Source organism: Phalacrocorax aristotelis, chromosome 16, assembly GCF_949628215.1.
Source record: "Phalacrocorax aristotelis chromosome 16, bGulAri2.1, whole genome shotgun sequence".
Classification (NCBI taxonomy): domain Eukaryota; kingdom Metazoa; phylum Chordata; class Aves; order Suliformes; family Phalacrocoracidae; genus Phalacrocorax; species Phalacrocorax aristotelis.
Genome location: NC_134291.1, coordinates 13439732 through 13466722, shown reverse-complemented (window position 1 = coordinate 13466722; position 26991 = coordinate 13439732). Strand labels below are relative to the sequence as shown.

The window sequence follows — 26991 nt, the reverse complement described above, 5'->3', positions numbered from 1 at the left end:
ATCCAGGGTGATCCAACAATTGAGACTAGAGAGGGTCTTTCCAGGGGTTCCCCTGGGCCCCAAGTCAGGCTGTTAGTAGCTAAGTCACCAAATGACTGGTCTGTGTGCTGGATGTCCCCTGGGAACTCAGACATCCTTGCTGCACACAACAAGTATTACCATTTTCCTTCCCTGTTTCAAGTGGTTTTCACATTCTCTTCATTTGTTTTAGAGTCAGGGCTTACACAGCAAGAGGCTAGAAAGCTATTGATTTGCATCTTATATTTCACACTTGCATCTTCCAGAAAGGAGATGCTTTAAAGATGTCTTTACACTAGATTTTTTGCCTCGACTGCTCTCACTTGCCCCGCTGGGGTGCTGGAGTCAGAGCCACCCCCCAGCACAGCAGCCCCAGAGCTCGAGTTCCAGCTTGGTCTCTTGTTTACCATGTCCAAATGCTGACTTTTGGATGGCACTGAGTTTTCTCAGTCACGTGTGGGTGCAGGGAGAATGGTTCATTCTGTTTAGGATTTGGCTTCTGGATCCACACAAGCGGTCCCGCTGCCCTGGACAGGACAGAGAGGAGTTGCTGGCTCTCAAGACGGGTTCATTCAACAGCTCCAAAGCTCCGAGTTTGGCATTTCCCAAGGCCTCACCCTCTATTTATTGCTGGTTCGACCATCCTGGAAACTTTTAGTGTGATAGGAAATAGCTAATGGGAGGGGTCCGTTTTGCTTTTGGGAAGAGATGTAGACAGTTGCTTTGTTTTCCCCCCTCTCTTTTTTTCCTTAGCCCACCAGGAAAAGCAAAGTCTTGACCTGGTCAGTGCTCACACGTGCGGGCGGCGCTGGGCTGTGGCCGGGACTCCAGCTGCCTGCACAGACCCCGCCGCCCCTGGGGACCCACCAGGCTGGGCGCCCTGACTCCAGGGCGCAGGGGCGCTGCGGCGTGGCAGCTGCTCTGCCCTGGCGTTGCCGGGGACTTTGAGCCTTTCGCACGTGCCTGAGCAGAGGACGAGCCACTCTTGGTTTTGCTTTTGTGCCCTGCCCTGCCGAGATCAGAGATTGCTACTGATCATTGCGTGCTGGGATCAGAGACTGTGTCTGCATCAGCCTCCCCGGGGCTGGCAGGGCCATCCCACCCCGGTGGGGCTGGGCAGGGGCTCTGCGGGACCGTTTCCACCTCTCGGCTCTCCGTGACGTAGCGATCCATGTGTTTCAGGAGGAAGAGGATGGATGTGCTGCCACGGGCGTGTGTGGGGCTGCTCCTCCTGTCCCTGCTCTGTGCCACCGGCCTCTGCCAAAGGAGCAAAAGTGAGTGCAGCTCTCGTGTCTGTCTGCGGTCTCTGCTTGGCGCTGCCCCGCAGGGACTGTGCACACCCCTCCAGGGCTTTGGAAACCTTGATCCTCACGTGGATAAATCCCTGGGAGATCTGCCCTGTGCCTTTCCTCCTATTTTCTATCTCCCCACCAGTTGGGGCCCCTCTCTTGCTACCCCGCTGCTGTTTTGTAGCCAGTGTCTACTCACCACCCAGGCAAAACCTCTACTGGCTCAAGTGGGAAACGGGATCAGCATTTCTCGTGCCCTCCCATGCCTTGCCCTGTTTTGTCCATTCCTTATGGCCTGATCTTTCCCCGTAGACAACCGCTGCGTGCTGTCCCGGGCAAAGAGCTGCACCGAGTGCGTCCGAGTGGAGAAGGACTGCGCCTTCTGCACCGATGAGGTAAGAGCTTGCAGGGCAGCTCAGGGCTCCGCTTCCCGCCCTGCAGACGGAGGGATCCCACCCTCCTTGGTGAAAACCGGGAGAGGGACCTGAGAGCAGGGTTGGCTTCTGGCTCCGGTTTCCCTCTGCAAAGAGCTGGTCTGGACGGGAAGCGCTGAAACGTGGGTTTCCTTTGGTGTGGGCAAACGCGGAGGAAGCGGTGGCTGGGGCAAACTCCTGAATACAGGAGTTCATCAGAAAATGTCAGTGTGCCAGATCTGGAGCAGTGTGTGCAAGGGTTGGAGGGAGCGTCTTATCTCAGACAACCCAGTAACTCACTGGCGGTCACATTGCCCTGGTGCTGGGGGACGCTGGATCTCTGTGTGAGGCTTGTCCCCATCTCTCTGCCCCTCTCCTGCTCCCAAAGGCTCGCTAACGGTCTCAGCAGAGGACCCTGACGAGAGCCTTCTCCCTCTGCGTCCAGGATTTGCTGCCTTCTGTGGTTGTAATGTTGTTCTTGCCCCCTTGGCAGAGCTTCGAGGAGCCTCGGTGCGACTTGCGGGAGAACTTGCTGCGGTACGGCTGCAGGGAGGCCAGCATCGTGTACAACAAGGGCGAGATAAAGACCCAGCAGGTGGGTGCTGGGGAGACAGCCCTTGCTCAGCTTCTCCTGAGGGGTCCCACCCTTCCCAGTGTCCTTCACGTCCTTCATCCTCTTCTAGAGCCTTCAGCAGGAAAAATATGAAGTCCAGACCTCTGTCTGTGTCGGGTCTACTTAAAAACAATGCTCTGCCTTCGCTAGCTGATGAACCTGTTGGCAACCAGCCCTGATCGCTCAGGGCTGGGGTGGCTTTTGAGGCAAAAGAGATGTAAGGGAAATGGTCTGGAGGAGGCGCCCAGCTGGGTGTGCGTGGACACAGGGGAGGCTGCCTCGGTCCCTGGCTGTACAGGAGTGGAGGGAGCATGATCATCCCTGCCTTCCCAAGTATCAGCTTGCTCCTTGCATCCTCCTCATTGCATCTCTGCAGGAGACGGAGTCCATCCTCTTCATGTCGCTCTTTCTTCACAGTATGTCCGTATCGACACGAAGCTGCAGAGGACCCAGGTGTCCCCCCAGCATATGTTCATGCGGCTGCGAGCTGGTGAGGAGATGAGCTTCAACATGGATGTCTTCCAGCCCTTGGAGAGCCCTGTGGATCTCTACATTCTCATGGACTTCTCCTACTCTATGTCTGATGATCTGGACAACCTCAAAAGCATGGGCCAAAACATAGGTGAGACCAGAGCTGGGAGAAGAGGGGAGCCAGGTCTTGTGCTGATGAAGGCAGGCAGCTCAGCTCACTCCTGTGTGCAGCTGCGAGTTCTCTGCCAGCACCAGAGAAAGGGATGCAACTGGTAAAGGGCTGAGAGGTGTTGGTTTTAATTAGTTTTGTATTATCGCTGCTTTGTGCAGCTTTCTGGGAGGGATGTCTCTCCTGGGCCTGCAGGGACCACCATGTGGGCTCTCTTCTTTCAGCCCAGCGTAGGGGCTGGTGCCCTGCAGAGCTGATCTGTGCAGTGGCTTTGGCATCTTGACCCTATCGGTACAGTGTGTGCTATTGCAGAAGCTCCAGTCTTGGAAAGGGCTTACCAAAGGTGGTATAGGTTTCTGTCCCAAAAAAGACAAGCCCCAAGCCCAAAGAGCTTAAAAGCTGATAGTTTGGGAGTCTTATCTAAGACCTGACCAGCAGAGAAGATGCCCAGGAAAGGACTTATTTCCCTGGAGCCACAAGCTCACAGGCATATCTTTATTCACATCTTCTCCCTCCCTTCCTCTCCTCCCAGCGGAGTTCCTGCAAGAACTGACCTCCAATTACACCATTGGATTTGGCAAGTTTGTGGACAAAGTCTCATCCCCTCAGACAGACATGAGACCTGAGAAGTGAGTGAGGCTGATGGGTCCCTGGGATGGGAGCAGAGAGGGGAGGGCAGGTGCCTTCTGTTTCTGCATGGCTTTCCTGATCTTCACTTTCTGTGGTGTGACAGTCTCCATCCATTTCTCTCCCTTCATTTTGATTGTCTCCCCTGGCCTCCCCCACCCTGTGCTCAGGGCTTCTGCAGGACTATGCCAATGCCAGCAGTGTCCTCCTCTGATTTCAGACCTTCCCCGCTCTACCACAACAGATCGCATGTCTTGCCTTCTCCTCCATTTCTGCCCTCATCCCTTCTACCTCTCAGTGCCGATTGCCAACTCAACTTCATGTCTTTCCTTAAGGGGCTCCCCAGACCCTGGGGGCTCTCTCCCCGCTTCCTCTCCTTGCACCCAGGCATCCCTTTGCTCCTGCCCCCCACAGAAACCCTGCTCTCCCTTTCTCTCCTAGGCTGCGCGAGCCCTGGAACAACGCCGACCCCCCCTTCTCCTTCAAGAACGTCATCCGCCTGACCAGCAACGTCAACCACTTCAGCGAGGAGCTCAGGAAAGAGCGCATCTCCGGCAACCTGGATGCCCCCGAGGGCGGCTTTGATGCCATCCTGCAGACAGCTGTTTGCAAGGTGATGGTGGCCGGGGATGCAGGTTCTGTGTGGGCAGGGCTCCGCTTTTCATGAGCGGGTTGTCTTGATATCGGGTGATGAGCAAAAGAGCAGCAGGCTGGGCAGCTGATGAGGCAGCCAGGGAGGCCAGGCTATACGTTCAGCTACAATTGGTTCTTGCCCTCCCAGCCACATGCTCCCGGTGCCGAATTGTTTTGCATCCCCAATTTTTATGAGGTCTTAGACCTCCTGTGTGTGCACCTCTGGTGTTTGATCCCCAGCACAGGAGCTGCTTGCTGGGCAGCCTGAGTGTGCTTTTTGCTCTGTCCCGCTTCGTGCCCGTGGTGGTGAAACTCTGCTCCCTGAAAAACAGCCTGCTTGGGCTTGGCCGTTTGGTTGAGGGATGAGCACAGCTCCGAATACACCCCAAAAAGCGTGGGCTTGCCCCCTGTACATATATGTGCCTGGCACCAAGCCGCTGGGAGACCTCCTATGGATTGGGGGTGCAGAGGGGGGAAGCGGAGACCTGCTGGTTTGGGTTCCCAGGGCTGTATAGCTGGTTGCGTTTGCTGCCAAGTGGAGGTGTTGCCTTGGCCCTCAGGATTTCCAGCTCCTGCCAACGCTGGCCTGCCAGCAGCTGCAAGTGCTGTCCAGTGGTTTGCGGGGCACAGAGATAAAGGTTCCTTCTCCCCCTCTGTGGCCGTAGGATAAGATCGGCTGGAGGAAAGACAGCACTCACCTGCTCGTGTTCTCCACTGAATCTGCCTTTCACTATGAAGCTGATGGTACCAACATCCTGGCAGGGATCCTGACGAAAAATGATGAGAAGTGTCACCTAGACACCAGTGGCACCTACGTGTATGACACCAAGCAGGACTATCCGTCGGTGCCCACCCTGGTGCGCCTGTTGGGCCAACACAACATCATCCCCATCTTTGCTGTCACCAACCACTCCTACAGCTACTATGAGGTGAGGAGACCATGGCGGTGGTGCCACGTGGGCTTATTTTCCTCCAGGACTGTTGCTTCTCTGCCTGCAGCGCGGCTGTGAGGAGGAAGTGTTCTCCTTCCTCTTGTTCCCAAGTGCTAAAACAACACCTTGATACTCTGGGAGGGTGACACAGGGTGTTGGGTTGCTCTGGCTCATGGGAGGTCTCAGGGTCTTATTGGGAGCAGCCTCTAGAGGTCTCCCCATGCTGACATCTGTTTCTTGTAAAGCAGCGGGGACACAGAGCTGGAGGTTTTTAGGTTGGAAGGGACCTTTGGAGGTCTCTGCTCAAAGCAGAGCCCACTCTAGTGGGTGCAGAGGGGTTTTCTCAAGGTCTTGGCTCAGGGGGCTCCTGTCTCTCTGCAGAAACTGCACAAGTATTTCCCCATCTCTGAGATCGGGGTGCTCCAGGAGGATTCTTCCAACATCGTGGAGCTGCTCCGCACAGCCTTTGAGGTAACGGTGCTCTCTGGGGCTTCGCTCTTGCTCCCAGGGGAGGCAGAGGGTGGGCATCTCCTGCCCAGGAGAGGAGGCAGGATGCAGCCTCGCTGGAGCAGGCTGTGGGGTGGTCACAGGGGTACTGCTGACAATCAATGCTGTGATCGTCTTCTGCCACCCAGCGCATCCGCTCCAAGATGGACATCCGGGCTGATTTTGTCCCCAAAGCCATGAAGATAGAGTTCACCTCCTCAGAGTATGAAAAGACAGAATCTGGCTCCTTCCACATCACCCGTGGGGAAGTGGTGAGTCCCTGGATGGTGCCGGAGGGGAGGCACGTGCAAGGGGCTGAGCCCTCTGCTGCGTCCCTCCTTCCTCCTTCACCCGAGGAGGGTCCTGCCAAGCCGTGGTCCGGCAGAGCTGGCTCACTCCTGCGGCGTGTCCCTTCCTTCCAGGGCAAGTTCAATGTGCGTGTGAAGGCCCTCGAGTACATTGGCGGGCAGCACGTCTGCAGCCTCCCTGAGAAAGACCGGCAGGGAGTTATCCGTGTGAAACCCACATCCCTGAGCGACAGCCTCAACATCACAGCCTCTATCGTCTGTGATGTGTGCCTCTGTGAACAAGTACGTGGGGGAGCATGTTGCAGAGGGATGACCTCCTCCTGGCCAGCCCGGGGTGGGAATGTGTTGGCTGGTGCATGTGGGTCCTGCTCGACCCCTCACCGTTGCTCAGCTTGGCCAAGGACATCTTCACCACTGTCTGTACCGAGCTGGGCATGTTGTGCTATGGCAGAGCTCAGTCTTGTGGGCAGAACTTTGCCCCTAGATCTGCCTTTCTGATTCCTGCAATGGTCCTGGGGGCTGCTAAGCCCATGTGGCAACATCTTTTTTCCCTTCTCTTACAGCAACAAGAGTTCAGCTCGCCCAGCTGCAGCTTCCATGGGGACTTTGTGTGCGGACAGTGCATCTGCCACCCGGGCTGGTAAGGACTTTGTCCAGCTCCATACCACTCCCAGGGTTCCTGCTGGGGCTGGGGACCCACAGTGGCACACACTCGTGCCCTGGGCATCTCGCCCATGTGCATTCTGTTCCCACCTCTCTCAGCACCATTTCCTCCCCACCAGGCGAGGGGACAAGTGCGACTGCTCCCCGGCATCGTCCCCCAACAATGAAGCCTGCATCCGCGATGGGGATGCAGAGCCGTGCTCGGGCCGGGGCGAGTGCCTGTGTGGGAAGTGCCAGTGCTACTCCGAGGACCTGACGCCGCGCTTCGACGGGATGTTCTGCCAGTACGACGTCCTGCAGTGCCCGCGCACCTCTGGCTTCCTCTGCAACGGTGAGAGCAGCCCTGCCACCCCCAGCATCCCCCAGTTGCAGGGTGCGCTGTGCCCTGCTCCATGCCGGTGGGATAGGCAGGGTGTCCCTGGGCTGGTGGCACTGGCATGGGGGGGTTGAGTGACCGGTGATGGGCTGCAGGGACTGTGCGCTTGCAAATGTGTGGGGAGGATGCCGTGGAGTCTGTTTGCAGCCCCTTTGCACCCCAAGGAAAGCAGGAGAGCTGGGGCAGCCCGTGAGCAGGGCGAAGGGAGCAGTGCAACACCGCTCCCTGGGTAATGCCTCCTCTTGCGTCACAGATCGCGGTCGCTGCTCCAGCGGTTCGTGCGTGTGCGAGAGCGGCTGGGAGGGCCCAGGCTGCGAATGTCCCACAAGCAATGACACCTGCATCGACAGCCGAGGGGTAGGTCCTTCCCTGCCTGAGTGAGGGATGACTGGACCAAGCAGGGCTGTAGCAAATTGCCCCGATGCTCGAGGCTCAGGGCCGCTGGGAGCTGGCACCTTGCTGATTCCTAGTGCTGCTGCATGTCTAAGATTGCCCTTGGACACCAACTCTCACCTCTTTCCTCCCAGGGCATTTGCAATAACCATGGGAGGTGTGAATGTGGCAGATGCATCTGTGACAAGTCCTCGCTGTACACCAGCTCCACCTGTGAAATCAGCTACTCCCTGGTAAGCCTCAGCCTGGGCTCCTCTGCGTTTGTCACTTCTCCTTCCCTTGTAGAGCCTCTGGGGAAAGAAAGCGAAGCAGAGATGAAGACTCATCTTGGTCGGGAGCAAAATCCTGATCAGGGGTCAGTCTTGCCTTTGGCAGCCAGGAAGGGTCTAGTACGGGAGCTGCCTTGCAGCCGCAGGCTTTCTTTGCCCTCCAGTTCACCAGCAGCAGCTGTAGAATATCCATCTGTGTTTATCTGCACACCGGTGAAGGGCATTGATTAGAGGCTTGGCTCCTGGCTTGTTCTGATTTGTCTTGAGACTGGGAAAAAAAATATTTCATGTTCTCATGCCTGTTTCCCCACTGACAAATGTGGGCTAATCCCCCAGCGGGAGTGGAGAAAGCTGGCTTGGGCATATTTTGGGAAGGCCACCTAAAAGCCTTGGAGACTAAATCACTACCTAAATGCAGGCTGTTGGTATAAGAGATTTTTGGAGCTGGCTTCGTTAGCTGCGTGCCCTCTGTTATTCCTCTCTTTGACCTTGCCCTGGCGCTGGGCTGAGGACACCGCGTTGCCTCTGCAGCTCTGCCTTTCAGAGGCGATGTCCTCCCTCATTCCCCGTGGGCTGTCTCCTGACCATCCCACCTCGCCTTTCTGCCCAGGGCTTCCAGGCTGTGTGCGAGAGCATCCGGGACTGTGTTCGCTGCCAGGCCTGGGGAACAGGCAACATGAAAGGGAACTGCAGCACATGCCACCTCCAGATCCAGATGGTGGAAGAGCTGAAGAAAGGTACCGGGAGAAGTGGAGCTGGGTGCAGACACATGTGGCATGTCTCCTGTGGGCCCTGCCCCATGTGTGTATGCATGTGGGGCTGCTCCCCAAGCCTTTTCTGGTCCTGATGACTTTGCAACCATGTCCCCCCTCTCCGCAGAGGAGGCCAGCGAGTATTGCTCATTCCAGGACGAGGAGGATGATTGCACGTACCACTACACCCTGGAGGGAGACCCCACCGTCCTCCCCAACACCACTGTCCACGTGCAGAAGAAAAAAGGTGAGCAGGGACCTGGCAGGAGGGGATGTCCAGCCTGGGGTCTGGATCAGCAGCGACCTGCTCCACAACACCTCTGATCCCCGCTTTGTCCCTTTGCTGTGCCCCTGGGCAGGACCAGGGGCAGAAGTACCTTCCTGCCCACTTTCATGTGTGATGGGGTTGGTGACGTTGGCTGTCACGTGAACTGCAAGGAGTGAAGTGTAGCATCCTCAGAGACCAGTGCCTTTAGAGATCAGTGCTTTTTCACTGCGGCTTGGGCAGGGATTGATGCGAGGTGCTGAATAGCCCCTTGGGATGGATGGCTGGGAGCAGAGACGTGCAGTAGTTCTCCCTGAACGGCACTTTTGTTGTGAGCACCAAGAGAGAAGTTCTCAGGCTTAACTGGGCTGCTCCATCCCTCACAAAGAGCTGTGGCCCAGCCTTTCCCCTCTGTCTCTGCCTCCCCACTCCCCCCCTGCAAACCCCACACGGGGCTGATGCCTGGCAGTGATGTTGCTGTCGTTCGCAGAGTGCCCGCCGGGGAGCTTCCTCTGGCTCATCCCGCTGCTCATCTTCCTCATCCTGCTCCTGGGGCTGCTGCTGCTGCTCTGCTGGAAGTTCTGCACCTGCTGCAAGGTGAGTGTCTCAGCCAGCTGTCCCAGGCTGGGGAGAGGATCAGGTAAAGGCCAAAATCATTGCAAACTTCCAGAATCCACCCAGCCTCCAGTACGGCCAGATTGGCAGGGGCTGGGTCCCAGTTGCATATGGCACCTCTGCTGCTGCCGGCATGAGTTGCTGTGGGATTTCCCCCGCTGAAGGAATGTCTGGCTAAAATCAGCTTCCACAGCCCCATGCATCCGCCGCCCACCCGCCCCCGCTGATGTGAATCCTCCCAGCTGGAGACGTGGGGGTTATTTTGCCCTTGGCCTCAAAGTGATTGTGTCTTTGGCCATTTGTTTTCTAGGCTTGCCTGGCTCTGCTTCCCTGCTGCGCACGAGGTACCAGCCCCTTGAACTGAGGGCGAGAGGGATCTGTGGGGTTCACTGCCTTCCTGGGTTGGGGGGGATCGTGCTGGGATAAGCGTCCCTCCTCCTCCTCTCTGGGCTGGAGAGGTGGATCGGGGGAAAAGCTCCTAGCAGAGAGCCTGAGCCAAGGAGCCCTTGAGCTGCAGCTCCACTGCTCCTCCCTGCCCCACACCCTGGTGTGTCCCGATGGGAATCCTACTGCTGGCTCTCCCCTGACCAGTGGCCCTTGTAACGCCTAGCTGGTGTGATGTGCTCTCCCCATTCATGGTAACTCCTGACCCTTTCCACCCCATTCCTCTCCTGACATCCCAACACCCTTAGTGTGGTGAAAGCCCCAAAGATTCCCCAGAACAAAGTCTCCAGTGTTGGGAAGTTGATGGCTGGCATTGTCCCAGTCTGCCCAGACTCTGACCCTGCCCCTGGCTCTGCAGGTCGCACCGTTGGCTTCAAGGAGGACCACTACATGCTTCGCCACAGCCTCATGTCCTCCGACCACCTGGACACCCCCATGGTCCGCAGCGGGTCCCTCAAGGGTCGGGACACAGTCCGCTGGAAGATCAACAACAACGTTCACAAGCAGGGCTTCACCTCCCTCGCTGCCGCCAACCCCAAAGACCTCAGTGAGTGCCACACCTGGGGAACAGGGCGTAGAGGAGGTGCGGCGGGTGCCGTAAAGGACATGAACCCTTGGTGGTGGCCGCTAGCTCCAGCAGCCGTGCTATTACCTCCAAGCCCCATTGCAAGGGGGGTTGTTCTTTTATCTACTTCTATCCTGGAGGAAGCTGAGCAGCACGTTCCTGTGCCCAGGCCTGTAGCAGGACAGCTGGCAGCCTTGGAGACCACCTGACAGCCTCATGGTGGAAATACCCTGCATGTGTCAGTCTCGTTAGCTCAGGGACCTAGCCTTGATGCCACCACCTCATCAGCCCAGAGCCACCACTGGACACTGTTTCCTTTGCTGGATCTGGCAGAGCGCTTCCCAGTTAACCTCCCAGCTCTCGGAGGCTTTTCTCTGCTGGTGCTGTGGGGTTTGGGTGCTAGCGGTACAGGATCTGGACACCGAGCGTCACGCATGTCCCCATGCTTCCAGCTGTCGGCTGGGTCATTTCTCTGCCCAAGAAGGACGGAGTTTGACTTGGAAATTTCTCTTTTCAGTTCCCTATGGGCTGTCTCTGAGGCTGACCCGGCTTTTCACACAAAACCTGGTGAAGCCAGACTCCCGGGAGTGCGAGCAGCTACGCAAGGAAGTGGAGGAGAACGTAAGAGCCTGGGCATGAGGGGGGCTTGGGGTGGGACTGGGGGACAGCCACACTGACGGGGTGTCTGCGATGCTGGAGGGGGGGCGTACCCCTTCCCTATGAACCCAGACACCTCTTGAAAGGAGAAAGAAATTTCTCCTCTTTCCGAAAGCATAGATTTTAAGATCTTGATTGTGAGAATTATCAAAGCATCCTGTTGATGACGTTTGAGGTTTGCTTCAGGGCACATGGTCTAAAGCCTGCTGTTTGGCTTCAGTTTGCAGCCCCTTGCCATGTCCTGGGATGAGCCATGTTGTGGTCTCTGGTGTGGCAGGGCGAGGAGGGAGGACCTGGGGGTGGCCAGAGGGATCTCGTGTTTGCTGGCAGCCATGTCTGCTTGCTGCACATGTTCCTGTTCGGCAAGGATGTGTTGTGAGAGTCCCTCTTGCTCCTTCCAGCTGAATGACATTTTCAAGCACATCCCTGGCTGCCACAAGCTCCAGCAGACCAAGTTCAGGTTAGTCACGATGGGAGCGGGGCAGGGTTCCCCCAGGTTCCCCCAGGGCCCTGCTGATGAGGGAGTGGTCCGGAGGGCTGGGGTGTGAAATCTAGGATGCCAGGAGGGAGCGTGGTCTGTGAGACATCCCCAGCACAAGCCCGGGGCCGTGCGTCACCCAGCCGGGGCTGCAGAGCCCACCCAGCTGTGCAGGTGACCTCAGCTGCATCTGGCCTTGGACTGAGATTCCCACAAACAGGGACAAATCCCACTCGCATGGTGCTCAATGGGAAAATTCCTGCTGACTTAAAAAGTTTCAGCCCTGTGCAAAGTCACAAGTGCCTGGTGCAGGACGGAGGAGTCCGGGGATGCCAGCGCTGAGCAGGTCGTGTTATCCCCTTCCTGGGGCTCTGAACAGACGTGATCTCCCCCGTAGGCATGTTCCTCATTGCATTGGGAAACCCAGGGCTGGAGGGAGCAGCCAGGCAGGAGGGAACATGCAATGGGGCCACAGGCTCTGCAGGATGGGTTGGCACCCACAGGGCAGCCGCCACAGCTCAGACCTGCACGGGGCTGTGATTCACACAGAACTTTGTCTCCCCATATGCATTAGTCACTCTGATTTGTGGTTTGTTTTTTTGTTCTTTCTTTTTTTCTTTTTTTTGCCAGGTTACAGCCCAATTCTGGGAAAAGGTAAGAAGAACTTGCAGGTATCTCTTGTGCCGTTTCTCCCTTTGTACACCCGTGTGGGGTGACTGAATGCCCCATGCACTCACTACCCCCTGCAGCTCCCACGTGAGATGAGCTACCCTGGCCTCAGCTCTTACCTGGCTTTCTCTTCCCACCGGTTGCAGGCAGGACCACACCATTGTGGACACAGTGCTCACCGCCCCTCGCTCAGCCAAGCCAGAGATCATCAAAGTAATGGAAAAGCACGTCTCCCACGAGGCTTTCAATGACCTGAAGGTTTCGCCAGGTTATTACACTGTGACCTCAGACCAAGGTAGGGAGCAGAGCCTAGCGTTGCCTCCAGGCTGGGCAGGGGGGACGTTTCCCACCTCTCGCCATTGCTCCTTCCCCTAGATGCTCACGGGATGGTGGAGTTCCAAGAGGCCGTGGAGCTGGTTGATGTCCGTGTCCCACTTTTCATCAGGGAGGATGATGATGATGAGAAGCAGCTGCAGGTGGAGGCCATTGATGTCCCCACCGGCATTGCAGAGATTGGACGCAGGCTTGTCAACATCACCATCATCAAAGAACAAGGTGAAGGGCTGCAGCTGTGGCACAGGATTGAGGGTGTTTGTGTGCCCCATGTCCAGATGGTCTCATGTGGTTTCTAAGGAGGGTGCAGCCTGCCTATCTGAGCTCCCCCAGATCACAGGCCAGAGACTTGCTTGGTGACTCTTAAGTCATCTGCGTCTAAACTAGAGTGTCTTTTAAAGCATCCGAGGGAGGGTTGCCATCCCTGGTGACAGAGACCCAAACACTTGACCACCACAGGTTTAGATACTACCAATTCTGTGGCAGATCCAAGGTTGACCATACGCCTCTGCTGCTCCAGTTCATAGGTTGCTGGAGTAAAGTAAACCCTCTTTGCTGGTGCGCTGTGCTTGGGGCAGGTGAATGTCCCCAGCGGTTTGCCTTTGCTTCCCATCCCATTGTTTTGAGCAGGGAGCAAGAGCCAGGAGTGTTTAAGTCCCCAGCCCATGCAGTAGTATTTCATCCACAGTTCACGCCCGTGGGCAATAGGAACTCTGTTCAGGGAGGACACCTTCGTGTTTGTAATGTGATTCTTCATATATTGGCTCTGTACATTCCTTCTCTCCTGCCCCTTCCAGCCAGCAGCCTCATCACCTTCTTGCAGCCAGCCTATTCCCACAGCCGCTTTGATAAGCTGGCCAAGATCTCTGTTCTCCGGGAGATCATAGACAACGGGAAATCCCAAGTCATGTACAGGACACGAGATCTCACTGCAAAGAATGGCAGGGTAAGGATGATGCTTCTGGCCTTGGCGGGCAGGAACGAGTGGGCACAGAGGGCTGGGCAGGATCCGACCCTGGGGCTGCGGAATAGCAGCTGATCGGGCTCAAAGAGGATGTGGCTGGGAGAGGGGAGATCCAAGGCCTGAGGTCAGCGCCAGGGGACACTTTCCCCTCCATCCCGTGCCACCTGTGCCTCGGGGACCTGAGAGGCTGCTTGTTCCTGAGGTAGAAGGTACTGGCTGCCCCCTGAGCTGCGGGCACTGGGAGGCAAGTGGGGGGTTCACTGGGAAATAAGGGGAAGCTCTCTGGGGGCCTTCTCATGGATGCTGTGGGCTATAATCACATACCTCTTCTCCACCAGGACTACATCTTCACAGAGGGTGACCTGGTCTTCCAGCCCGGGGAGACCCGAAAGGAGGTGCAGGTCCCCTTGCTGGAGCTGACGGAAATAGATACCCTCCTACACAACTGCCAGCTCAAGCAGTTTGCCATTGACCTCCTCCATCCCAAGTACGGCGCCAAGATCGGCCGATACCCCCAGACCGTAGTGACCATCGCCGACCCAGGTAGGGGCTGGCAGCCAGGGGATGGGGAAGGGCAGCAGCGGGTGTGGGACCCCCCCACCGGACCAGCCCACCCCGAGGTGGTGTGCAGAGCTCCTGCCCTGCTCCTCACCCAAAAAGCAGCAACGAGGAGGTTCCTCCAGCCCCGACTGGTAGATTTGGGCCTCCCTCTAGAGGCGTCAGTGGGTATAGACAGTGGGTGGGGAGGAGGTGGATAATCAGTGCCTCAAAAGGAAATAGAGAGCATTCTTTGTTCCTTTTCCTTGGGGATTTGAATAAAAAGCTATACAAATAGGAGAGAGCTATAATAGGACTTGCCATGAGCTATTCTCGGTGGTTCCTGTGGCTGGACAAGCAGAGCTATAAGGGTTGTCATCAAGTGGGTCGATAACATAAAGGTATTTATCACAGTATGGGTCACAAATACTGGGGGTACAAGAAAGTCCCTTGTTACTGGACCAACCAGAACCATTTCAGGGACAGGCACTGGGGCTGGAGAGGCTCCAGAGAGCTCTCAGCTGGACTTGCTGGGTTTCCAGGAGAAGCAACTGGGCGACTCGAGAAGGTTCTGCCCATCTCTGTTTTCACTTGCAGCATGTTGAAGCATTATTAAATACATTCATAGAGCTAAAGATTTTCAGAGGCAAGAAGGTGATCTCTTCATTTCTTCCTACCTGGGCAGCCTGTGAGAAGCAGCAGGAGGTGCCAGACTTGGCGGGTCTGAGCCTGGCTCTCGTGCCAGCTTGCTGTGTGGCTTTGGGGGATGTCGCCACCAAGTGCCTCAGTTTCCCTTCCCTGCCATGGGGTTCTACCCCTCAGAAATGCTTTGAGAGGCTCACTTGGGATGGCCGGGCACTGCTGGAGAGAGGCATGCTTCCTTCTTTTCCTTCTCTGAGGGGAGCTCGCACTGATGTGCCCTTTCTTTCTTGTGTCTGCAGAGGTGGTGGATGGTGTCCCCTCGATGACTGGCCTGAGCCAGGTCTCCCAGTCCCCCAAAGGCCGCCTGAGCGCACCGCTTAATCCCAGTGCCCATGCTCTCAGCTCCAGGGAAATCCGCTTCAGCTGGTTTCCTCCACCGGGAAAACCTCTGGGATACAAGGTAAGGCGTGAGGGGATCCCAGGGGAGGGTGTGGGTCCCATCCTGCAGGTCTCTGACACACACAGTCCTTTGTGCCAAAGAGATGGTGAGAAGCAGCCCAAAGGACGGGAGCAAGCTCAGACTCTCTGGCCCCCTCCGTCCTTGAGGGACCGTTGCTGGGTGGATATGGGCTTTGCAGGAAAGATTCCTGGTGGGTTCGTCTCCTTTCCATCACTTACCATGAAATGCCCAGACTATCCTGGCCTTCCATTTCAGAGGAATGGCACAACACCCTGTCTTTCCCAGAGCACATCTAGTAAGAGATGGGGTGAGGATCTGAAGGAATCATGGCTTGTTCTTGCTTTGCCAGGTGAAATACTGGATCCAAGGGGACCCTGAGTCAGAAGCCCGTCTCATCGATGTCAAAGTGCCATCGGCAGAGCTGAGTAACCTCTACCCCTTCTGTGACTACGAGATGCAAGTCTGCGCCTACAACGCCATGGGTGAAGGGGCTTACTCTGACACCATCCACTGCCGCACACTTGAGGACGGTGAGCGACTCTGCGCTTTGCTTCCCACTGTGTGGGAACAAGCTGGTGCCCGTGCATCTGGCACGGGGTCAGGGCTCCAGCCCTGAGCTCTGATGGTCTTGGGGACGAGCACTGAGCAGCTCCCAGTGCTACTCAGCTGCGATGCAGGGAGCGCTGGGCATCTGCACGCTCTGGCTTCTGACTTGTGGTAACCTGGACCCTTTGCTCTTGCCTTTCCAGTCCCCAGCGAGCCTGGCCGCTTGGCTTTCAATGTTGTGTCTTCCACCGTGACACAGCTGAGCTGGGCTGAGCCTGCAGAAACCAACGGGGAGATCACGGCTTACGAAGTCAGTTATGGGCTCGTTAATGAGGACAACGGTGAGAGCCCATTTTCTGACCGGGGCAGTTGTGGCAGTTCAGCCAGGCTGAGGGGCTACAGTACGCTTTCTGCGGGTTGGGCTGGCCCCAAACAGCAGCAGAGCCAGAATGGCTCCAAGCATATTTCTTGTGAAAACTGGGATCTGGAGGGGTCACTTCTTGATGGAAGGAGTAGGGAATTTACCACCCAGAACTTAGTCCTACAAAGCCCGGAGCACTCTCAGTTCCTATTCACTTCCCTAGTTGGCTTTCATCTTAAAAACTTAGTTCATAGGCCTAGCCCTAGGGCTAGGGTGCCGGGGGATGCTACTGGGTGACACACCAGTAAGAGGAGACCTCTGCTGTAGGTTGACTTCAGTGCTCAGTTTGGGAATTTCCCCGAGATGATGTCAGGCCTGTCATGAGCAGCCCAAATAGCTTCTGCACCTTGTCCCAGAGCCAGGCTCTGTCCTGATATCAAACCTCAGCAAGCCCGTTGGTCAAGGGTGGGGTGTTGTGGGGTCCTCTATCTCATGACGTCATGGGTGATGTGTGTACCCATATTTGCAGTACCCATTGGCCCAATGAAGAAGGTGCTGGTTGAAGACCCAAAGAAGCGCATGGTGCTTATAGAAAACCTGCGGGAGTCCCAGCCCTATCGCTACCTGGTAAAGGCCAGAAATGGTGCTGGCTGGGGACCTGACAGAGAAGCCACCATCAACCTTGCCACACAGCCCAAGCGCCCGATGTCCAGTGAGTTTCTGCCCTGCCTGGGTGGGGAGCAGAGGAAGCGTGAGCAGTGCTGAGGAGTGCTCCCCGTCACCCCAGCTGCTTCACTGCACCCTGCCTGCTCCGCTGCACCAGCCACCCTGCTGAATGCTGAAGGCCAGCCTGAGCGTGGGAGCCCTGTGTGGTTTTGAACTGCTTGTCTAATAGTACTTTCCACCTCTCCTCCAGTACCCATCATCCCTGACGTCCCCATCATTGATGCTGAGGGAGGTGAGGACTATGACAGCTACCTGATGTACAGCACAGATGTGCTTCGCTCTCCAGTTGGCAGCAAGCATCCCAGTGTCTCCGATGATTCGGGTATGTTGCTTGGAGTTTTGCAAAGGTCATTTTTAACATTAATTTTCCTTGACAACAGCTTTCACCAATGAACTTCACTGCTCTCTTCCTCCTCATGGAGATGGGGAGATCCAAGTCATGGAGATGGTGGAGATCAGCCTTTCCAAGGCACAGTAGCTGTATCTATGAGAACACTCGACTAGTTCTAGTGTAAATAAGGAGAGCAGTGCCTCCTTGTTATCCATGAGGCAAAAAGTGATCTCAGCGTGGGGTGAGGGGGGAGCTTTTCATGGTCCTCCCTGCTCATCTTCCCTTCCTGTTGCTATGTGGCTGGACCACGAGAGTTACTGTCAGCAAACAGGCACCACCAAGGCACAGAATTCTGAGTCCCTTGAATGCTCAGGGTCTTGGCCAAGCCAACAGGAGGGAACTCACCAAGTGCTGGGGAGGCACTGGCCTCTCTTCCTCCATCACCTCACTCGCTGAATGAGGCCGGCTTCCTTGTCTTGTCCTGGGACAATGAGGGGAAGATGGGCTATAAGTGAAACGATGAGGCTTGTCAGTAGGATCTGGAGGGTCTTCCTTGGGAGAGTTCTCCAGGGCCTGGGATGCAGGAGCAAGCCCCTGGTCCTTGTAGGGAGCAGCAGTAATGGGAACACCAAGAGTTCTACCATCCCATGTGCACATCAGAGAGTGAGGAAACCCCTCCTGAGGAAAGGGCAATTGTTGCAGACCTTTCATGACAGGGACAGGCATGTGGTGGAACTTTGACTCTTGCCTTTTGTTGTGACGGACACAGGGCTGGAAACCAGCCCTGGAGCTGACAAACCCCATGCACGTCACGGTCCCTCCATCTACCAGTCACACGATGGTTGCACCGCCTGAACTCAGCAGCCAACACTTGGCGAGACGGGCTGTGAAGGGGTGTTGTTCCCACTGGCGCCTGCCCCCTCCTCTCCCCAGCAAGCAGCACAAAGTGGTGGGTAGCCCACTCTGTCCCCTGCAGATCATGCCAACACCAGTGCTTGCGTTGTCCCAAAAGGCTCCAGGTGGAAATATGTGCAGTTGCTGGGAGAAGACTTGGATCTTCGCCGCATCACCTGGAGGCTCCCACCTGAAACCATTCCCCGCCTCTCTGGCAGCAGCCACCTCTCCTCAGACACCGAGGGTCTCCTCCATGAGGAGGACAGTGACGTGGCTACTGGCAGCCTGACGAGGAGCGGGACCCCCCGGCCCCAAGCAGGTGAAGGATGGCTTCGTTACGGCACTGAGTGTCCTGTCTCGTCCTGCTCTGAGCCAAGGGGCCAGCAGCTGGGCTTTGTCCCAGTACGTGTCCCCTTCCTCCCCTCGTGTGCCCATCCTCATGTTGGCATGACGCACTGTTCACGTGCTGTAGCCTGCTTCAAAGCCTTGTCCTGGTGTGTCTGCTCACAAGAGTGTCAAGGTAACCCCCATCTCGGCATGGACTTGGGAGCCTGCTAGCAAGTTTCTTCTACAAAAGGCTGGACCTTCAAGGCAGGAGCAAACTCAGATGATACCTGCTAAGTGCCACCTCCAAGGACAGCTCCTCACCTTAACTAAGTGTCCTGAGCTTCTGGGCAGATCTGCTGGACTGATAAACAGAAATCACTCTGTCATGAGTAGCTGATCTCTCCTGGCCTGCTGGGAAGGGATGGGGGTTTGCAAAGGACCAGAACAATGGAGCAGAGATTGCTTTTCAGATCCAGCTGAGATGGGATCCAGAGATACGGAGAAACTGCCTCCATAAAGGGCTGTTTTTCTTCCACCTTTTTTTTTTTTTTTAATCTGAAATTATAAACCTGTGCTTGCGTCAAAGGAGAGATGTAAGACTCAAGGCAGTGCCCCAGTGAGGCCGAGGTCTGGAGTTACCTTGGGCACCATGGGTGTCTCTGGTGCTGGATGTAGAGCAAAGTCTCCATTTACCTGTTTGTTTCCCCATCATCGTGCTGGGTGGCTGTAGCTTGTTCTAGATGTAGAGCTCCAGAATGACCTTCCAGAGTGGCTGAAGCTGGGATGCAGCCAAGGCAGGGCACACCATGATGCCTCCTGCTTCCTCCCCATGGAAACTGGAGCAGCCCTGTCCACAGCCATGTTCCTCACGGTGTGCCCTCTTTCACAGAGCACTTACTGAATGGCCGGATGGACTTCTCCTACCCCGGCAGTGCCAGTGGCACGCTGACAAGGACAACGAACACCAGCTACCAGCAGCTGAGCTCGCACATGCAGCAGGAGTACAGGGTGATGGGGAGCTCCTCGCTGACAAGAGACTACTCCACGATGTTGACGGGGCACGGTGAGTGCTGCGGTGATGGGACCTGTCCTTTCCTTCCACCCCCATGACTGTCTTCAGACCCATCCCCTGCAAGTCCTGTTGGGGTGAGGACTGTGTTCACAGCTAAGGGGGCATATGAACCAGAGATCTGGAAGGCCACGTCCTCAACACTGCTGTGTGGGTGCTTTGCTAAGGCCACCCTGCTCCCAGACCAATTTGGAAAGGGTTCCCATCGCTCATGTGCAGAGTGCTCAGGAAAGGGAGCTATATCCTTATCCTCACACTGCAAAGCACCCCGGGAAGAGCATGTGTCTCTTCTTACTTCACTAGCAGCATGGCTGCCTTTCAGCTCTACACGTGTATGTCAGCTGGCACTGACAGAAGGTTGTTAAAAGGTTCTTCAAATCTGAGCCTTAAAAAGTCTCTGCAGGAGCCAGCACCTGGGCTGGACCCCCTCTGAAGTCTGCAATGGTGTTTTTCTCTTTCTCTTGCACTGCTTCTGTAGATTACCCGGGGACACTCCTCCCTCCCATCCGTGAAGATGCTGGGAGGACAATCCCACGGCCCCGGGATGTGGGTTTCAGGAGCAGGGCAAAGGTGAAGGGTTACTACCCCAGCACTGGCTTTCGGGACTCTATAATCATGACTGATGGGTCTGCGGGGATTTGCAAGTACATAGGTACAGCTGTCTCCAGTGTCTCTTCCCCGCCATGCATCCCATAATAGCCAAGCCACCGGTCATCCATGAGTGTTGCCATCCACTGCTTGCCCCAAGCCCTCTCTCCATGGCTTGCTGTGTGCTGCACTGATCTTCCTCCTGACCTGGCCTGTGCCTCCATCACACCACCTTTCCATTTGCAGGTGACTTCAGCTGTGTTTCAACCCACCTGGGCTGATTAATCCCACCACTGCCACCATGCTCTAACGAGCTGATCAGCTCATTGTCCTTGTCCTCTTCATTCCTAACAAGCTTGTTGTTCCAGTCTTACCCCACAGGCCTTTGGAGAACTCTTGGGGAGAACGTGTGCTCCATAGAGGTGTCCCTCTGCAAGCGCCTCGGCCAAAGCTTATGTCAAAGAGGGGCTTCACTCCCTGAGTGTCGCCTGCCTGGGAGGCTGCTGCGCTCGCCATGAGCCTGTGTCCCGGTGGGCTGAGCTGGTGGGGAGCCAGGAGCAGCCGGTCCCATCTGCCTCCATCCAGTTGAACAGTTCCTGGAGGTGTTGGGCTTGCCGTAGCTGTAGACTAGGGTTAGTCTCAGAGCTTCACTGGAAGATGTCCACGAAGTGTTTGGCAGACTGGACAGGGTGCTTTGGGGTGAGCGAGATGGGACACACACAGCACCTGGGCCCCTGCTCTGGTCTCTCTACTGCAGGGGCCTGAAGCTTACCTGGCCTTGTCCCACCGAGGGTTGGCACTCCAAGGCCATGGGACATCACTGTAGGTGTGCAGAGCCAGCCAGTACCCCCTTGTGATGGGCCAGCTTGCAGAGGTGACATCTTGCCATGTTCTCCCTGGACCATCAGGACCATCCCACAGTTGCACGTGCCAGTCCCTCCTCTCCCCCAGCCCCTTTAGCCCCCAGTTCTCCGCACTGACATTTCTTTTTGCCCCAGACTCTAGGCTGCCGCTGGGCATCCCCGACACCCCCACACGCCTGGTGTTCTCTGCCCTGGGACCCACCTCCCTGAAGGTGAGCTGGCAGGAGCCGCACTGCGAGAAGGAGGTGCAGGGCTACAGCGTGCAGTACCAGCTCCTCAACGGAGGTCAGTGAACAGGCGGCCAGTGCCCACCAGGCAGCTGGTGGTGGGAGTTTCTGGTGGTGGAGAGTCTGGTCTGGGTCTTCTGGGCAACTGACTCTGGATGACCAGCCTGACTGGGGGGGGGGGTTGGACCAGGTGACCTCCAGAGGTACCTTCCAACCTCAACCATTCTGTGATTCAGGGTCTGGTCCCACCTCTGCTCTTCATGTAGCCTTGAGGAAATGTTTCAGCTACCCCACAGCTCTTGTTCCCCATTTCTGCTGGGGGTGCAATTCCTGGGGTTGCTTGTGGAGTCACCTCTCCTCCAAAAAAACCTTGGACTCATTCTCCAACAGCCCCAACATTTTAGTTGAAGGTTTTTTCATCACGTTGGACTTGGAGGAAGAAGTGCAATGAAAATCTCTTATTTTTACATGAAACTTGGGGCAGTGTTAGTGAAAATGTAATTCTCTTTGGCTGAAAATCCTTGAGTTTTCAAGAAGCTGTTGTTTGTCCCAAGCCTTCTGTGGAACAACAACTCATCCTGCCCTAGCAGTGTTTGGTGGCAAGGTGTGATGGAGGTGGCCAGGTAGATGACTTTTCCAGGCAGTTCATTTGAGAGAGAGTTTAAGTGAAAGCCATGGCTCTGTCTTTGTGCCTGCACAAGGGCCACAAAAATGCTCCGAGGGCTGGAGCACCTCTCCTACGAGGACAGGCTGAGAGTTGCGGTGGCTCATCTGGAGAAGAGGAGGCTGCGGGGAGACCTTATTGCGGACTTCCAGTACTTAAAGGGGGGACTATAGGAAGGATGGGGGCAACCTCTTCAGCAAGGCCTGTTGTGACAGGACAAGGGGTGATGGTTTTAAATTAAAGGAGGGGAGATTTAAGCTGGATATAAGGAAAGCATTTTTTACTCTGAGAGTGGTGAAACCCTGGCCCAGGTTGCCCCGAGAGGTGGTCAATGCTCCATCCCTGGGAACACTCAAGGCCAGGTTGGACGGGGCTCTGAGCAACATGATCTGGTTGAAGATGTCCCTGCTCACTGCGGGGTGGGGTTGGACTGGATGGCCTCTAAAGGTCCCTCCCAACCCAAACCATTCTATGATTCTACGGTGCTGACATCCCCCTTTCTTATGTGTCCCAGGAGAGGTGCACCGACTTACCATCCCCAACCCCAGCCAGAACTCGGTGGTGGTAGAGGACCTGCTGCCCAACCAATCCTACATCTTCAAGGTGAAGGCGCAGAGTGAGGAAGGCTGGGGCCCCGAGAGGGAAGGAGTCATCACCATAGAGTCCCAAGTGGACCCGCAGAGCCCGCTCAACCCTGTACCAGGTGAGGTGGATAGGGGACAGGAGAAGGGTTACACTGACATCTCTGCTGCTGTCTACAGTGCTGGCCTTGCTGTTTTCTCTCCCCTTACCACACCTGAGCTCTCCTTTCCTTCCTTTCATTTGGAAATAGGACCTCCTTCCCCACGTACTCACCTTCCACTAGCTGTCTAGACAGCTGAGACCTTCTAGCTCATTTCACAAATGCTGTGTGCAGACCCAGGCTCCTCCTCGCCACCTTCTGTGATACTGACCTCTCACTGTGCCCTGCAGGTTCACCCTTCACGCTGAGCACACCCAGTGCTCCTGGACCACTGGTTTTCACTGCCCTCAGCCCTGACTCCCTGCAGCTCAGCTGGGAGAGACCCCGCAAGCCCAACGGGTCCATCTTGGGCTACATGATCACCTGTGAGATGCTGCATGGAGGAGGTATGGTATCAGGCTGTGGAAGCCCAGTTCCCTGTGTAGAGCACAAGATACCTTCAGCAAAGGCAGCAGCTTGCTGCATTTTTGTTGGGACTGGCAATAAAGTTGCCTGCTTACATCGGTGCAGGCAAAGTGGGGGCATGCGGCTGATTCCAGGCCTGGGAGCTGCTGGACCCTCACGCTTTTTCTCATTGCATGGTCTGGTGTAACAAATGGGGTAGGAAGAGGAAGGACCTGTAGCTTATTACAGCCCAAACCCAGAAGAGGTCGGTTATTGAGGATCACAAATGTTCTAAAATAGGGTTGTCTTAACTCTTAGTAGAACTGGGTGGGATCATACAGTTTGTGGGTGGCATAAAACTTAGGGAAAGCCAGGACAGCAGCCAGAGTTGGGGGGACTGTGATCGGGGGGACTGTCACTCCTGTCTGCCTTCACCACTGGTTTGTTTGTGTGGATTAGGGGAGCCCAGGAATATCTATGTTGAAGGAGACAAGCCAGAAACTACCCTGACTGTGCCTCACCTGAGTGAAAAAGTCCCGTACAAGTTCAAAGTGCAAGCCAAGACCACCCAAGGCTTTGGGCCAGAGAGAGAAGGCATCATCACCATCGAATCTCAGGATGGAGGTACAGTACCGTGTCTTTGGGGAGGTGCAAAGATATGAAACCTCTCGGAGCAGGGAACAAAACTCCTGGAGTCCCTTTCCAGCTCTGGTGGTGACTCCATTTTCCATGAAAGACACGGTGACGTTGTCTTCCATGGCAACAACACTGTGCCTTGCGAGCACTGCCCGAATCCTGATGCACCGAATGAGGGACGATCGTGAGAACCTGCCAGTGCTTAATTTTGTATGAAACTACTGTCTTATGCCTGGCTGTACACATACCTGGTTGCAGCTTCTTACACTGCACAGGTGTAAGACCTTCCCAGTCCTCCCAGTTCCTTCTAAACCTGGCTCTGATGTCAGCAAGAGAGACCTCCTGAGCTGGCTGTTGGTGCTTTACTCCTGGTTGAGGGGTTGGAAGCTCCTCATTGTTTCCTGGCTGACTCATCCCTTTTCCTTCTCCCAGGCACTTTCTCCCAGTTTGGGGGACAGCAGTACATGAGAGAAGAAGTGTACAACTTCCCCACCGAATACACCACCAAAACCAGCATCAGCCATTCCTCTCTGGATCCCCACTTCACAGGTAGGGGCCCGCTGTCTGCTTCGAAACCCTCAGAAAGCAAAGGATAACTTTGCTTCTCCAAAGGTCTGAGGGTGCTTTTACCGCAAGTGTGAAGAGCAGGGAGGGAGGGTCCATCAGGTGGGACTGATGAAGAGGAGCAGACCTTTCCTGCACCATGTCCCTGCTCCACCCCAGAGGCAGATGCAGTTGCTTCCCTGTGTGCTGCCCAGACACAGAGGGAACGCTGAACTTTCAAAGTCCCCCAGGACTATCACTAGGAACCAAATCATAGCTCTTCCTGCAAGGTTAGACCTCTTCAGAGCAGAAAAAACCCCAGAGAATCATGACGACCATCTTCATTTACATCAGTGTAGTTGTCCCACTTGAGTTAATGAACTCACGGTTTCATGCTGCAACACAGAGAGTTTGGGAGCTGTTAGGAGATCCATCTCATTGACTGATGTAGCAAAGTACTGAATCACTTGATCTGGAGAGGTTTTCAATCAGTGAAAGTGGTATTTAAGGAGAAAAACTCTGCCAGGAATTATCAGGTGGAGCAGATCCCATTCCCTGTGACCCCATACTTAGCGTGTGGTGTCCTGACCACTGAGCTTCTCATTGCAGATGGCATGCTCATGACGACCCAGCGAGTGGAGAGCACCAGCAGCGCCCTCACCAAGCAAGTCACCAAGGAGTTTGTGAGCCGGACCGTGATGTCCAGTGGGACCCTCACCAAGCAGATGGAGAGGCAGTTCTACGAGGCCTGAGCCAGGGCAGGCTGCCCACCAGCGGGATATTTGCGTTCAGATGGCAGGACGTTGTGGAACGACCCAAGGGTGCTTCATCCAGACACTGCTGCGGTGCCTGGGCAGCTCCTCCTGTGGGAAGAGGCACTTCAAGCTCTGGGCCTCTCCTTCGAAGCCCCGCGCACTCAAAGCCCTGGCACGGTTGGGTCATCAGGTGTGTGCTCACCCTTCAGGGCTTGTTCACCCTGTCCTGCTCTGCAGAGGCTCAGTTCTGCAGACTCCACAGGGATGCCTTCCATGAACAATCACCGCTTACTCCAGTACCCTTCTTCAGTGCCCATCCATCCAGATACACCTGCCAAAATTCGGGTGTCTCAGTGGCTCCAGCCTCCCCAGATAAATGGAACAGAAAGATTTATTCTCAGGTCCTCAGTTTTGAGAGGATCCCAGCTGGCAACATCCTGATTTATAGAGGGTCACCGTTTCCATCTTTGCTCCAGGTTCCCTGGCAACTTGCCTGCCCACTGGAGATGGTTATTTTGTTCTGTTTGGGGTTTTTTCTTTTATATGAGGAGCTGCAAGGTAGGCGTTTGGGGTAACCTATGCTTTCTTACCGCACTTATTTGCGTCTGTCCTTTGCTGCTAACAGTTTGGTACCACGATAGCTAAGTCTAGCCTTTCATTTGTATAGCATTACTCATGATGGCCTCTGCATTTTTTTTTTTTTGCATACCATATTGTACAGTTTTCGTAGTGTATATATATAAATGTATTTTATTATTTTATAAAGAAGTGGAGATGGATGAGACCTCTGCTGAATGTGGAGGCTACACTTGGGCTGTGGCTGCTCAGAAATGTGAGTAAGTGGAAGAATTAGTTAAGGGCTTGATCCAAAGGCCGCTAAACCCTGTGGAAAGCCTGTCGATTAGCTAGTGGGCTCTGCTTTGGGCCTTACATCCTCCGGCACCGGAGGCTCCGGCAGAAGGCTGCATGCGGCCAGACCCGCTCGCGGCACAGCACCTGCGGAAGGGCATCGGGCTGCCTGGAGGCGAGGGATGGGGGTGGCCCGGGCAGTGGTGCCTGGAGACGGGAACGGCGCCTGGGGTTTCCTACCTGGCTGATGGGGACAGCGTGAGGTTTGGGGGGCCGAATATGTTGGGTATCTTTTAAAAGCCCTTTTGCCCAAAAATATCCATAAAGGAACCCATGATCCCTCAGTAAACCCAAGGAAGAGCAAGGAACAGCAGGTGGTCTCGTCATCATCCTGAGGCATCTCATCATCCTGAGCGAGGCTCTGGGCCTCCTTCAGCCCTCAGCTTTAGCTGTCCTCCCACGGTGCTGGGTGCAGGGCTGAGACCTTGCTGGGACTCGTTTTCTTGGCTCTGGGCATGGTGCCTGGCATCCCGCTGCCAACGAGAACAATTGGGCTCCATGCCTTGCTGAGCCCCGCGTTTCCCCGGCGTGCTTCAGCTGCACGGGAGCAGGCGAGGAGCCTGCCAAAAGCAAGGATCCTGCCCGAAGCGGCAGCTGCCGCCGGTCTGGATTAGAGCTTCCAACCGAAGCAGCAGCTGCCTGGTCTCCCTGGCAGCATCGCCCGCCTGATTTGATCTGACACTGGACCTTGGCCTTTTTGTTTTGTGATTTTGGTTTTGGGTGGTTTTTTTCCCTTTGGACTCAGAAGACTTCCCAGCGCTGACACCACAGAGCTCCCTCTCCTCTCTGGGCTGTTCATTTGAGCAGGATGGGTGGTACGTGTTCGAGCCAAAGATGCACGTGGGTGAGTGAAGGCCACAGGCATCTCCAGGACTGCAGCTGGATCTAGGTCAGTTTTGAGCTTGGGTCAAGAGCTACTTCATCAACCCTGTGGTTTTACTATGCCTTCAAGAAGCACTTATTTTTCCTGAGCCAGTACCCGTGGCGTTAGCCTGCCTGCCGCTCACCTCTGTGGTTGGGATTTCCTCTCCAGCTGATGTGTCTCCTCCTGCACAAGGACGCTGTGACCCTTTCCCTGTGCTTTGTGGTCCAGGGTAAAATGCTGAAAACTGCCTAAAAAGGGTCCAAGCATCTTAACCAAAGACTATCCTGTTACCCGAGAGACCAGCACAGCCTCTGAGCTGCTGCTCTCTAGGCCCTGACACCATCCCCGGGCACAAGGTGGCCGTGCCCCTATCCCATGCCTCACACAAGAGCAGCATCACTTTCTAATTTTCATCGGGCTGGTGCTGTTTCAGCCTTTCCAAGGCAGAGCCACAGCCTGCTCTGACAGCGGGTCTTTGATCAGATGGCTTCCTATTGCACTCAATAAATGTTTTCTCTAC

General features: G+C 55.6%; 1 protein-coding gene across 2 annotated transcripts; it reads left to right on the top strand.

Annotated features, from left to right (window-relative positions):
- Nucleotides 1-1189: 1189 nt before the first annotated feature.
- On the top strand, nt 1190-26990 carry ITGB4 (integrin subunit beta 4). Of its 2 annotated transcripts, XM_075111211.1 has the most exons (40): nt 1190-1292; nt 1620-1702; nt 2214-2315; nt 2751-2955; nt 3506-3602; nt 4042-4213; nt 4899-5162; nt 5547-5636; nt 5801-5923; nt 6074-6241; nt 6523-6599; nt 6742-6953; nt 7252-7355; nt 7526-7624; nt 8271-8397; nt 8540-8659; nt 9168-9274; nt 9603-9636; nt 10095-10283; nt 10819-10922; nt 11360-11418; nt 12067-12090; nt 12252-12400; nt 12481-12660; nt 13236-13384; nt 13741-13945; nt 14881-15041; nt 15391-15571; nt 15791-15928; nt 16478-16660; nt 16865-16996; nt 18018-18218; nt 19116-19289; nt 19774-19947; nt 20882-21031; nt 22152-22340; nt 22610-22765; nt 23223-23387; nt 23832-23948; nt 24552-26990. In XM_075111211.1, exons 1-40 carry the CDS (start codon nt 1190-1192, stop codon nt 24692-24694), a joined length of 5610 nt encoding a protein of 1869 aa, XP_074967312.1. In that variant the 3' UTR covers nt 24695-26990. The 2 variants fall into 2 exon arrangements, with proteins under 2 accessions (XP_074967312.1, XP_074967311.1); XM_075111210.1 differs by lacking the exons at nt 18018-18218; nt 19774-19947.
- The last annotated feature ends 1 nt before the right edge of the window (nt 26991 follows it).

Coding starts and splice junctions, on each gene's coding strand:
- ITGB4 (XM_075111211.1), top strand. CDS start 1,190: ATGTGTTTCAGGAGGAAGAGGATGGATGTGCTGCCACGGGCGTGTGTG. Junction 5,163..5,546: donor ACTCCTACAGCTACTATGAG/GTGAGGAGACCA, acceptor GTCTCTCTGCAG/AAACTGCACAAGTATTTCCC. Junction 7,356..7,525: donor CCTGCATCGACAGCCGAGGG/GTAGGTCCTTCC, acceptor CTTTCCTCCCAG/GGCATTTGCAATAACCATGG.